Here is a 13,993-nt window from a genome sequence, read left to right as displayed (position 1 = left end):
CAAGTGTCCTTATGATAAAAGGATTTTTTTCCTCTGGGTAGACATCCAGTAATGGGATTGCAGGATCAAATGGGAGGTCTAGCTTGAGTGCTTTGAGGTTTCTCCATACTTCCTTCCAAGAAAGGTTGTATTAGTTTGCAGTCCCACTAGCAGGGTAAAAGTGTTCCCTTCTCTCCACATCCATGCCAGCATCTGCAGTTTTGAGATTTTGTGATGTGGGCCATTCTCACTGGGGTTAGATGATATCTCAGGGTTGTTTTGATTTGCAATTCTCTAATATATAGAGATGATGAACATTTTTTCATGTGTTTGTTAGCCATTCGTCTGTCATCTTTAGAGAAGATTCTATTCATGTCTCTTGCCCATTGATCTATGGGATTGTTGGCTTTTTTCATGTGGATTAATTTGAGTTCTCTATAGATCCTAGTTATCAAGCTTTTGTCTGATTGAAAATATGCAAATAACCTTTCCCATTGTATAGGTTGTCTCTTTGCTTTGGTTGTTGTCTCCTTAGCTGTACAGAAGCTTTTCAGTTTAATGAAGTCCCATTTGTTTGTTTTTGTTGTTGTTGCAATTGCCATGGCAGTCTTCTTCATGAAGTCTTTCTCCAGGCCAATGTCTTCCAGTGTTTTTTCCTATGCTTTCTTTGAGGATTTTTATTGTTTCATTCCTTAAATTTAAGTCCTTTATCCATCTTGAATCAATTTTTGTGAGTAGAGAAAGATGTGTGTCCAGTTTCAGTCTTTTACATGTGGACATCCAGTTCTCCCAGCACCATTTATTGAATAGGGAGTCTTTCCCCCAAGGTATGTTCTTACTTGGTTTATCGAAGATTACATGGTTGTTAAGATGTTAGTTTCATTTCCTGGTTTTCTATTTTGATTCCAAATGTCTATGTCCCTATTTTTGTGCCAGTACCATGCTGTCTTGACCACTATGGCTTTGTAGTACAGACTAAAATCATGTATGGTGATACCCCTGGCTTTGCCTTAATTACTGAGAACTGCTTTAGCTATACGGATTTTTTTCTGGTTCCATACAAAACGCAGAATCATTTTTTCCAAGTCTTGAAAGTTCAATGTTGGTATTTTAATAGGAATGACATTGAATTGGTACTTTGCCTTGGGAAGTATAGACATTTTAACAATGTTGATTTCCCATCCATGAGCATGGTATGTTCTTCCATTTGTTAATATCCTCTGCTATTTCCTTTCTGAGGATTTCATAATTTTCTTTATAGAGGTCCTTCACCTCCTTTGTTAGTTATAGTCCTAGGTATTTCATTTTCTTTGAAGCTGTGGTGAAAGGAGCAGTGTCCTTAATTAGCCTCTCATCTTGACTGTTCTTGCCATATACAAAAGCTACTGACTTGTGGACATTGATTTTTATTTCCTGAGACATTACTGTATTTTTTGATGACTTTAAGGAGTCTTGTGGTTGAGTCTTTGGGGTTCTCTAAGTATAAGATCATATCGTCAGCAAAGAGGGAGAGTTTGACCTCCTCTGCTCCCATTTGGATGCTTTTTATTTCCTTATCTTGCCTAATTGTATTGGCTAGAACTTCCAGCACTATGTTGAATAGTAAAGGTGACAGAGGACAACCTTGTCTGGCTCCAGTTCTAAGAGAAAAAACTTTCAGTTTTACTCCATTCGGTAAAATATAAGCTGTGGGTTTGTCATAGACAGCTTCAATCAGTTTTATGTGCCACCTATGCCTATACTCTTCAGTGTTCTAATTAGAAAAGGATGCTGGATTTTGTCATATGTTTTTTCTGTATCTGTTGAGAGGATCATATGGTCTTTGTTTTTGTACTTTTTTTAATACGGTGGATAATATTTATGGACTTGCGTATGTTAAACCAGCCTTGCATCCCTGGGATGAAACCTACTTGATAATGATGTATGACTTTTTTGATGATAAGTTGTAATCTATTGGCTAAGGTTTGTTGAGAATTTTTGCATGTATATTCATTAGTGAAATTGGTCTGAAATGCTCCCTTTTCGTTGAGTCTTTTCCTGGTTTTGGTATCAGGGTGATGTTTGCTTTGTAGAACATGTTGGAGAAGATTCCTTCTTCCTCAATTTTTTGGAATAATTTCTGCAGCATGGTAATAAGCTCTTCCTTGAAGGTTTGATAGAATTCTGGTGTGAAGCCATCTGGACCAGAGCATTTTTTTGTTGGAGGATTTTTTATTGTTTTTTTTCTTTCAGTGCTTGAAATTGGTCTGTTCAGGAGCTCTATTTGTTCCTGGCTGAGTCTAGGGAGAGGGTGTGATTCCAAATATTGATCCATTTCCTTCACATTGTCAAATTTCTGGGCATAGAGCTTCTGGTAGTATTCAGAGATGATCTCTTGTATCTCTGTGACATCATTTGTTATTTCCTCTTTATCATTTCTGATTGAGGTTACTAGAGATTTTACTTTTCTATTTCTAGTTTGTCTGGACAAAGGTCCAGACAAACTATCTATTTCATTTATTTTTTCAAAAAACCAACTCCTTGTTTCATTCATTTTCTGAATGATTCTTTTGTTTTCAGTTTCATTGATCTCTGATTTAATTTTGGATATTTCTTTTCTTCTGCTGGGTTTAGGCTTAGATTGTTTTTCTTTTTCCAATTCCATAAGATGGCTTGTGAGTTTGTTAATGCGCTCTCTGTTTTTCGAATGTAGGCATCTAAAGCAATAAATTTTCCTCTTGGGACTGCTTTTGCAGTATCCCACAGGTTTTGGTAGCTTGTGTCTTAATTGTTGTTATGCTCAAAGAAGTTAATGATTTCCTCTTTTGTTTCTTGCTGCACCCAACTGTCATTCAACAGAAGGTTGTTTAATTTCCATGCCTTTGTGTGGGGTTGAACATTTTTGTTGGATTTGAGTTCCACCTTTAGTGCCTTGTAGTCTCAGAAGGTACAAGGTAAAATCAATTTTTTTTTATTCTGTTGAGGTTTGTTTTGTGTCCTAGGATATGATCAATTTTGGAGAATGTTCCATGGGACGATGAGAAGAATGTATATTCTTTCTTTGGGATGGAGTGTTCTATATGGGTCTATCCAGCACAGTTGTTCTAGGATCTCATTTAAGTCCCTTATATCTTTATTTAATTTCTGTTTAGAAGATCTGTCCAGCTCAGTAACAGGAGTGTTGAAGTCCCGTGTTATTACAGTGACTGAGTAAGGACTGTTTCAAGTATCTTGGAGCATTTAAGTTGAGTGCGTAAATATTTAGAATTAAAACGTCTTCTTGTTGTATTTTTCCCTTGACCAGTATAAAGTGACCATCTTCATGTTTTTTTACTTTAATTACTTTAAATCCACATGTATCTGAAAATAAGATTGCAACCTCTCTTTTCTTCTGAATTCCATTTGCCTGAAAAATTGTCTTCCAACCCTTGACTCAGAGTTTTAATTTATCTTTTGAAGCTAGGTGTGTTTCCTGCAGCCAGCAAATGGATGGCTTATGTTTTTAATCCAATCAGCCAATCGGTGCCTCTTCAATGGGGAATTCAAGCCATTAACATTTATTGAGATAATTGATAAGTATGGTAGTATTCTATTCATCTTATTTTGTGAGAGTCCATTGCTTAGTTTTATCTTTTGCATCAGTGTGGAGGTTACATTCTGTCGTTTAATTTCTGAGTTCTTACTTTGCTGCTGATGCATTGTGATGGTCAGTGTGTAGAACAGGTTGAAATATTTCCTGTAGAGCTGGTCTTGTTGTGGTGAATTTCCTCAATGTTTGTATATCTGTAAATGATTTGATTTCTCTGCCAATTTTAAAGCTTAGCTTAGCAGGATATAGAATTCTGGGCTGGAAATTGTTCTGTTTAAGTAGATTAAAGGTAGATGACCATTGTCTTCTTGCTTGAAAAGTTTCATTAGTGAAGTCACCCTGATGGATTTGCCCCTGTAGGTCAACTGGCACTTACTTCTGGCAGCTTGCAGAATCTTTTCTTTTGTCTCGACTTTGGACAGGTTCATCACAATGTGTCTTGGAGAAGCTCGGTTAGAGTTGAGGTGACCTGGGGTCTGATATCCCTCTGAAAGGAGTGTGTCAGAATCTTTGGTGATATTTGGGAAATATTAATTTATAATATTCTCTAGTATGGCTTCCATTCTCCTGGGGCATTCTTCTTCCCTTTCTGGGATACCTTTAACTCGTATGTTGGAACACTTCATAAAGTCCCATAATTCTGACAGTGAACGTTCTGCTTTCTCTCTCTTCTTTTCTACCTCTTTAACTATCTGAGTTATCTCAAGAACTTTGTCCCCTACCTCTGAGATTCTTTCTTCTGCATGGCCTAACCTGTTGCTGATACTTTCCATTGCATCTTTAAGTTCCCTAATTGACTGCTTCAGTTCCTTCAGCTCTGCTATATCCTTTCCTATATTCTTCATATTGTTCATCTCTTATTTGATTCTGTTTTTGGATTTCCTTTTGGTTATTTTCCACTTTATCAGCAGTTTCCTTCATTGTTTCCATCATTTTCTTCATTGTTTTCATCATGTGTATTCTAAATTCCCTTTCTGTCATTTCTAACATTTTTTTGTAGGTGGAATCCTGTGTAGTAGCTACCTCACAGTCTCTTGGTTGCTCTGGACTGGTGTTGCCTCTTCCTCATGAGTGTTTTATCTGTTTCCTTGCCCTAATTTTCCTTTCACTTCTTCTTGCTCTTTAAGTTACCATGCCTCTGGAAGGTTTTAATGAGTCAGCTGCCGGTGGGATTAGACTGAACAAACATACGCAACCACTTGCCAGTTCTTCACTGCTTTTGGCCTTCTCATGGGGTCCAGAAGTCTTGCTGACTGTGTCCCCAAAGGGTGTTTCTGGGCTGATCCCACCAGCCAGAGTTTCCTGGAGTCCTCTCCCTAGTCTCATGGTGCCTAGTTGCAAGAACTCTGTAACTCGGCTGCCATCTTATCCTCCCCCCCCCAATCTTAGATTCTTACATGAATAGATGAATTTTTATTTTGCTTTTTGTTGGTCCTGTGATCGTGGGATTTTTGACCAATCTTATCCCTGGTCTAGCATCCTGTGGCTCTCAAAGAACTATCAACACTGGAGGTGACTGCCCGGAGGTGACTGCCCAGTGCTGAAATGTCAACACCTGAGGAATCCAGGTTTCATCTACAGATGTTTTCAGAGGGGCAGGTGTACCCAGAGTCTGGGCAGTGTTTATCACACATTAGAGAGGGGCAGGTGTACCAGGGCCTGGGTGATGTTTGTCACATGTGTCAGAGGTGCAGATGTACCCAGGGTCTGGGCTGTATTTATCACACAGGTGAGACTGGTAGGTGTACACAGGGCCTGGGCAGTGTTTATCACAAGTGTCAGAGGGGCAGGTGTGCCCAGGGTCAGAGCAGTATTCACATGTGTTGGAAGGGCAAGCTACCCTGGGGACTTGGTGGTGTTTATCAGCATGTGTAGGGGGCAGGTTACACCAGTGTCCGGGTGGTGTCTGTGAACACATTTGTCATTGGTTAGCGCTGCCCGTTCTGTGGTCTGATTGGCTCAGTACGGTCTGTTAGAATACTGGAGGGGCACAGGATGCTAATGTTTTAAGCCATTTTTCAGACATTGTATCAGGTCCCTTTTTGTTTCTGGGCAGTCCCTCCGGGGTCAGATCAACTGATTTGGCTCCCACCTTAGTAATTCAGTGTCTTCCTAGTTCATAGAGGCCAATGCTGGTGAGAGACGGCTCCATCCCTCTGATCTGTCCCAGACAGTTGCTAGGACAACGGAATCTTCTGTTTTCTCTCTTGCTATTTTTGTTTCTTCACTGTCTCAAGTTGTTTTCATTTTCAGTATCAAATTCTCCTTTACCATTTTTTAAAATAGAGATGTTTCTAGTAACTTCTGTTTACTGTGTGTTCTCGCCTTTCTGAAATTCACTTTAATAAGGACAGACTTTCAGTAAACAGGGAGGAAGCACTGGGACCAGTTTACCTGAAGACACCGAGGAGAAAGGCCAGACTCAAGTGGCCAGATGTCCTCACGACATTCAGACCTCACTTAGAACCCAGTTCGATGGGTAGTTGTCATGTTGCAACGCACCTTCTTGGTGTAGAAGCTGTGTGATTGCGTTTGGGAGTGACCACACAGCACCTTCAGTGCTCCCTCCATGGGATGACCACACAGCACCTTCAGTGCTCCCTCCGTCCGGTGACCACACAGCACCTTCAGTGCTCCCTCCATCAGGTGACCACACAGCACCTTCAGTGCTCCCTCCGTCCGGTGACCACACAGCACCTTCAGTGCTCCCTCCATTGGGTGACCACAGAGCATCTTCAGTGCTCCCTCCATCTGATGACCACACAGCACCTTCAGTGCTCCCTCCATTGGGTGACCACAGAGCATCTTCAGTGCTCCCTCCATCTGATGACCACACAGCACCTTCAGTGCTCCCTCCATTGGGTGACCACAGAGCATCTTCAGTGCTCCCTCCATCTGATGACCACACAGCACCTTCAGTGCTCCCTCCGTCCGGTGACCACACAGCACCTTCAGTGCTCCCTCCGTCCGGTGACCACACAGCACCTTCAGTGCTCCGTCCATCAGGTGATCACAGCACCTTCAGTGCTCCCTCCGTCCAGTGACCACACAGCACCTTCAGTGCTCCCTCCATTGGGTGACCACACAGCACCTTCAGTGCTCCCTCCATTGGGTGACCACAGAGCATCTTCAGTGCTCCCTCCGTCTGGTGACCACACAGCACCTTCAGTGCTCCCTCCATCTGATGACCACACAGCACCTTCAGTGCTCCGTCCATCAGGTGACCACAGCACCTTCAGTGCTCGGGAAAGCCTTTCAGGAAGTGTCCCAGGTGCCAAGTGGAAGGTAGACTCGGTGGCAGGCAGCTGCTGTGTTCAAGCCCCTCTACCTGGAGACCTCCACAGTTTGTCCAGTGGTGATGCCTGTGCTGGACTCTTTGCCGAGCGGTGTCCCCTAAGGCTGTGCCTGCTGTCACATTGTCACACTGAAGTGAGCAGATCATAGACACTCAAGCTAAATCATCAGGTTCTTCCCAACTTGCTGTTTTTCATAAACAGCACTTTTGGGAGGAAGAGTCCAGGAAAGGTGTGTACAGGTTGATGGGGTGTCCTAGAGCCAGGGTGTTGTCAGGAGTCCCACGGGGATGGGCGGCACTGTGCCGCACTCCATCACTGAAGAGTGTCGCGTCAGGGCGTGGCCACAGCATCAACACAGCAGCCAGTCTCTGCAGCCAGCAGTTGTGAGTCCCCTGCAACAGGAGCTCCGAGGGGCACATTTTTGTGGCCCCTACACTCATTCAAGAGTTTTATTTCAGGAATCCTGTTTCTTAACTCTAGAGATTCTATTTGGCCTTTTGGTTATCCAGTTCTCTCATTTTCATTCTTTATTTAATTCCTTGAGCATGTTTGGCATTTCTGTTACTGTTCTTTCTGTGTCCTTGTCCCTAGTTCGTCATCCTTGTCATTTCTGAGTCGCCTCCATATTTCTTTCCCTGTGAAACTCTTGCATGTCTGGGAATGTTTCCCGGATGCTATACATCCTGAGATTTACGTTTTGAGTGTTAGATCTTCCTCTCTTCCCTTGAAGAATGTTACAGTGTTTTTTTTCTGGCAGTTAAGCTACTTGTAAGTGTTTTTGATGAGTCTGTGGCCTGTCTTCAGGTGGGTGTAGCCCCAGGGCTAAGGTGTGACCCTTGGGGTCTCTGCCAAATGCCCCTCGTGAGCAGTGCAAGGCCACTGTCCTCTGGCTGTGGGGAACTCTGCTGACTCACAGTCCTCGGGCAGCTCCCCAAGTCTTTCCCTGAAGTGTCCTTTGCCTGGATTCGCGGAGTTTCACCCCAAGACCCTCTGGTCCCCTTACAGATTTCAGGAGCCCTTATCCACCTACCTCAGCACTCTAACCCCCCAGCTCTAGCCATCTGGCCACTGTGACCTGGTAAGAGAAGCAGCCAGGCTCTTTGTCCAGTGTCTAAATGAGTCTGGCCAGTTGGTGTGTCCAGGCACCGTGAATCCTCCTGGAGGGCAGTTGCTGGCTGGACCTTGGCTTTATCGGTCCTCTGGTGGCTTTCACTAGTCAGGCCTGGTGGTATAATTGAGCGCCAGGAGCCAGGGACTGTAGTTCCGGTGACTGGCCCAGTGTGTAGTCAGGGCAAGTCGTTTGCACAGCCGCCTCTTCAAGACCACGGGCTACATCTGTTCCGTCTGCTCCACGGAGGCCACACTCGGTGCCGTCTCAGTGTGTTGCTCCCCTTCCTGCTCCTTCCCAAACTGCGGCTGCTGACAACACCTTACTGTTCCCGAAGTCTCTGGCCATGCTGGCCTGGAGGACTGATCCTTCCTCCTGCCCCCCTTCACCTTCAGTCTTCTGCTTGGGCTCCTCACACATTCCAGCCTGTTCGGTCTTTTCTCTGAGTTTTACAAATCCAGGGAGGACAGGCTGCCTCTCATCCCTATCTCTCAGCGCTAGACACTACGTTTCCTGTGTCGAGGGATGAGTTTCGTCCAGGAGGATGAGTCTGCCTATCTCCCTCTGTTCCTGTCCCTCCCTCCCTCTCCATCTCTCCCTCCTCCCCATCTCTCCCTCCCTCTTCATCTCTCCCTCCCTCTTTGTCTCTCCCTCCCTCCCCGTCTCCCCCTCCCTCTCCGTCTCTCCCTCTCTGTTTCTCTCAGACCTGACACTGGAGCTGTCACCCACAGAGTGCCTGTGGGGTGAGAGCACTTCCACTGGGCAGTGAGGCCAGTATGATGTCCGTGCTGGCTGTGAGGCCAATGGTCAGCAAAGCTTTTCTGTGAAGAGCCAGAGTGAACATTCGTGGCTCTGTGGGCCACACAGCCTCTGTCACAACCCCTTGCACTCTGGCGAAGTGTGACAGCGGCATAGACAGGGCACAGACTAGTGGATGATCCTGCCTGGCACTAAACCTTGTTTACAGAGAGTCGCGGGCAGGTTTGGTCTGCGGGCTGTGGTTTGTTGACCTGCCATGAAGCAAGGAAAGATCAAAAGCCTGGTGTGCATCCACAGAGAGGTGCTACAGCCCGAGTCACTAGAGCAGGAGCAGCGGTGTGCAGCCTGCAACATCCACGTCTCTGAACTTTATGTGACGGTGGCTCCACTCTGCCCTCTTGCCATCTCTCCTTAAGCAGTTCCATTTCAAGACATTTATCTGAAGCACGTAGGTCTAGAGGGCATGTCCAGAGTTGTTTACCACAGGGCCATGAGAAACAGCGGGAGCTAGATGCTTCCCCAGGCTGCAGCAGGCAGGCTGGCCGCGTAGTGGCCAAGGGCTTGGGCTCCAGGTCCAGGAACATGCTGGCAGTGGGGCCCTCCGCACCCTGCTCAAACTCTCTTTACTCTTAGAAGAAAAGGGAAGAGGACATGCTTGCAAATGCTTACAGAGCAGAGGGATCTTCCTTGTCCGCAGCCCCCATGCCTCTGGGCGGACGGCTGGCTCGGGCTGGCCCATATTATCCTTCCAGGGCTAGGGTGTCCACAGGGGCAGTAGGGCTGCACATTGGCATGTCTGTTGTTAGAAGTGGGAGTTCAAGTTGAGCATGGCCTCTGACGCACAGACTTGACACCGTTAAATTGGGCAAACGGGATGGTTTCGAGCAGACCGTGCTGCTCAGCTGCTGGGTATTTTCACATCTGCGTGTGAATCCAGAGGTGCCAGTGGGGACAGGACACGGTCAGGTGGGTTTTTCTAGGGAAGAAAATGCAGATCCAGACCAACTGACTGCAGGTATGTACACACACACACGCACGCACGTATATGCACACATATGCACACATGCATGCACGCTTGCGCACTCACATACGCACGTGCACGCTCACGCCCTTGACCTCCTTCAGGGGGCAGGGTTTCCTGTCTGTGTGGGCCCCAGGGACTGGGCTCATTTCCAGCCGAGACCCCTGTTACCAGCAGCTCTGAGGACTGGGAGCCGATGTCCACACTGGGGTGGTCAGTGGCCGGGTTCCGGACAGTGAGCCTCCTCAGTGGCCCGTCTGAAGAGTCTTCCTGTCTCTGAGCCTTACTGTGGAAGGTTCCGGCTGGCCTGCTGGTGGGCAGATGTGTGCCTATGTCAGCCATGGGGCTCTGGAAGAGCAGTTTTTGAATGTTGGGCTCTGTAATTTACTGTTCTTTACCTCAATTCAGTAAACTTTTTGATTTTTAATAGAAAATGTGAGGAAACAGCCTCCTGAAGTTAGTGAACTTAGCCAGGTGCCATGAATGTAGTGTGTCCGTAGCTCCTGAATCAAGAGGTCTGATGAGTGACGTGTCCCTGTGGTATGTTGAGAGGATGAGTTTGGAAGGGGTTTGATTCCCTCTCAGGATCCGTGGTTTGCTGACCAGGATGCTTTCAGTGGAAGCTCAAACTTCCAACAAGATGGCAATGATTTCTTTTCATTTTTAAAGCGGGCCTGCCAGCATGTGGGCAGTAAGGAGCGAGCCCCGGAAAGCTCTGCTTACAGCACTGGAGTCTGCAGCCACACCGCTTCAGGGCGGGCTGCCCAGGCCTGTGCACACTGCTGCCTTCTCTGGGGTATCATGGGGTGCTGCCTCGTGGGTGGCCAGTGAGGACTGGGTTTTGGTGGCTGACGGTTTATTTTAAATTAGCAGGTACAAACATAGAATCGGTGTAGAATAAGAAGCAGATTTTGCTTGCTTTTGGTGTGAGTTGCTCCCTCCATGTAGGTCTCTGTGAGCTTAAAAGGCCCGAGAACCCTTGCGGGTGTCCAGAGAGCCAGCCACAGGGCAGGTAGAGGCCTTGCCAGCTCAGCAGGCTTGGTGTCTGCCAATGTCCGTCCTCTGCTTGGTTCACAACTTGACTTGCAAAGGTGAAAAGAGCACAGCATGCCTAGTCCAGTCCTGCACTACAGACCCGCGAGGCTGCTCTTATGTCCAGGTTGAGCATTATTGTGAACTGATAGAGCTGGCCCCTGTGTCCCTGGAGGGCCCCTGGCACTGCGTGCATTTGTGATGTGTTCTGGGAAGATGAGAAACTCTCAGATTTTTAAGGTTTAAACTTTCTCTTTGGAAATAATTCTGCAGTTGCTCTTTTAGGAAAAAGAAGTTATTTTCTGGGAGGAGAGCCTCTTAGCTATGATAGCAACTGAAGTGTGACTTCCTCATTTCAGCAGCTGTGTTCATGGCTGTTCTACTAAAGCCCCAGGCCGCAGCCAGCCCCTCCCTGGTGTCTTTGTTCTCAGAGGTGCCTTTGGCCTAGCGCTCAGCATGTGTCTCGTCACACAGCCGTGCCTGAGTGTCTCCATCAGAAGAGCAGCCTGCACATGTGCCCTGTTCTCTCTAACCACCTGCCACACATGGAGCATGGTCAACACCTCTGATGTGCCCTTAGGATGCCAGCCTGAAGTCCTGAATCAGGTGCTGGCAGGACTGGCTCCTTCCAGAGGCCCCAGGGAGAACTTGTCTCCTTTCCTTCACTGGCTTTTAGAGGTGCCAATTGTTCCTTGGCATGGCCCCATGGCAGCGTCACATCTCTGAGGGATCCTGGTGATGGCCCTGGCCCACCTGTGACTCAGATGACATCTGCATCTCAGCACCCTTGACCCTACCTGCAGAGTCCCTTTGCCACGTGAAGTTGTGTAGTCACAGGTCCCACAGCATTACTGTGCCTGCCACAGTCTCCAGCCCTCTCAATTCAGAGACTGCCCACAACCCCCATGCACACGCACACACACACGCCTGGTGTGGACAGCAGCTCCATCCTGTCTCCCTCCCCAGCTGCAGTGGTGTGTCTCCTCCACTGCTCCCCTGTCCTCGTGCAGAGCCGTGGCCGCTTGCTTGCTGTTTGGCATGAAGGCTGGTGTGCCCGGTGCTGTTGCCTATCTGCACTCAAGGCCAGCTCACTTCCCTATGCTCAGCCTCTCTGCCCTGGCTGTGCCCAGTGTCCTCCACATCCTGTCTTGTTACCTCAGACACGATAGGTCCTGGTGAGCCCTGACTCTCCCATGTCCTGGCTCCCACTTCAGACCTGCATACCACGAGGAAGTGCTTTCTGGAAAGAAAGGGGCAGTCTGGGCCTTGCAGGTCCGGGAGATCACCCTGTCCTAGTTTCTGAGACAGCTGGGTGGTCTTAAGGGCACCTCTGCTGCTCACTCAGGTGAGGGGTTTGTGCATCTGTCTCCACATGGCCACCAGCATGGAGAGGCCTGCCCTGTGCCCTAAGAGGCCAGCCTCTGTCAACTGTGTCACATGGGCTTCCCACCCGTGACCTCTGGCTGGGTAGAGCCAGGGGAGGCACTGGCAGGAGATCAGAAGTGGGGGAAGCGGGAGGAGTGAGGGGCTCTTTGACCACTAAGCCCCACCCTGGGCCGACCCCTCCCCTGCAGCTGAGGCTCTTCTTCCTGGGTTCTAACACTGTTTCCTCCTGTTGCTCCTCCTGGCTGGACATTTCAGCAGCTCCCTGTGGCCAGGCCTAGGGTGCTACCCCCTCCTTCACTGGTTTTCCTTACCCTGCCCACACCTACTTAAGAGACCTGAACCAAACTCACCTTGACCTCCTTGCCAGTGCTATTTCCAGCACCCTGGCTACTGTAGTGACCCGACAGTGGGTGTCCCAAGTCAGCGTGCCGCTGCACACTGGGAGGGTTGCAGCGTAAGAATGGGTGCTGTTTGCTGGCCCCAGCCCTCCTGGTATCTGCCAGATGCTCCCAGCTCCTCTCAACCAAGTGCCACCCCATATCCCTCTGTCCCTCTCCTCCTCTGGTACTCACCACCCTGCTGACCCTTCCTGACAAAGATGACAACACTTAGGTGGGATGGAGGCTTCTGGCAGTGAGGGTCGTGCTGTGGTCTGTTTGACTTAGTGGTGGTGTCTTTGCCCTCACAGTGGGGACCTGCTACAGGGAAGTGCTCACAGACACCACTGAGTGGACGAGAGAGTGAAGGACGTGTGCTGGGGGAGCCAGGGAGACGTCTCGTTCAGTCAGTTTTAACTGTACCAATGGCTTTTCCCTCCCACAGCTGCCAGGCCGCAGGTACGTACCTGGGTACAACGCCGACGTGGGTGACAAGTGGATCTGGCTGAAGTGAGCAGGCTGCCCTGGCCCAGCTGCAGCACATTGACCAGGAAGCTTGGCCTGCCTGCTCTCAGGGACCCCACACGGCTCTAAACAGGGGAGTAAATGACCCGAAAGTGCACAGTAGAAGAAACGCTTGGCAAGATGTACCTGCCAGCAATATAGTAGTAGAGTTAGAAGAAACAACTTCCATTTGAAAGGTTTTGGAAGTATCTAGCTTTATTTTGTAATGACCCGTAATTATCACTGGGAAAAAAATGGGTCTACTATGAAAGACCAGCTCTCACCAGAAGCCATCGTTTTAGCACAGCCGCTGTCATGTACATTGTTTCTGTAGACTTCAAGAAATAAAATTGTTTCTATGGAAATTCTCCCTGTCGTATATTTGTGCACACAAGTACACAAGTACGTATATCTGGGCTGTTGTAGATGCACACACACACACGGGCAGCTGAAGACGTACATCTGTACATACAGGCTGTCATAGAACTACACATGCACACACGGGCTCTCGTAGATGTACACATGCACATGGGCTGTCGTAGACGTACATGCACACACGGGCTTCTATAGATGTACACTCACATGGTCTATCATACATGTATACACACAGTTTGCTGAGATGTACTCGCACACACGGGCTGTCGTAGATGTACACATACACACAGGCTGCTGTAGATGTACTCACATGGGTTGCTGTAGATGTACATGCACATGGGCTGTCGTAGATGTACACGGACACGGGCTGCTTTACATGTACACATACATGGGCTGTCATACTTGTACACATGCACATGAGTTTATGCACCATTTCCCTTACTGTTTAGTTGGTGTGGTTTGGTTTACCTCAGACTTACAGTACTCTCCGTTTTGGTAATTTACTACATTAGAGCAAAAAGGGAAAAAAGCGAAGAATATCAAAAAGAGGAAGAAAATGATCACAGATTTATAGAACAGTGTGTTTAG

At 47.6% G+C, this 13,993-nt stretch overlaps 1 protein-coding gene across 1 annotated transcript in view; it reads left to right on the top strand.

The window, feature by feature from the left end:
* Window positions 1–13,393, top strand: part of NDUFA10 (NADH:ubiquinone oxidoreductase subunit A10) — a 60,761-nt gene extending 47,368 nt beyond the window's left edge. Inside the window, exon 10 of the mRNA XM_053597472.1 lies at window positions 12,972–13,393. Within this exon, the coding sequence (XP_053453447.1) occupies window positions 12,972–13,040 (69 nt within the window). The 3' untranslated portion in view covers window positions 13,041–13,393. The remainder of the gene's footprint in view (window positions 1–12,971) is intronic.
* Window positions 13,394–13,993: the final 600 nt, after the last annotated feature.

The sequence above is a fragment of the Nycticebus coucang genome, chromosome 7, assembly GCF_027406575.1.
Source record: "Nycticebus coucang isolate mNycCou1 chromosome 7, mNycCou1.pri, whole genome shotgun sequence".
NCBI classification, from domain to species: Eukaryota; Metazoa; Chordata; class Mammalia; order Primates; family Lorisidae; genus Nycticebus; species Nycticebus coucang.
This window is presented reverse-complemented; position numbering and strand designations above follow the sequence as displayed.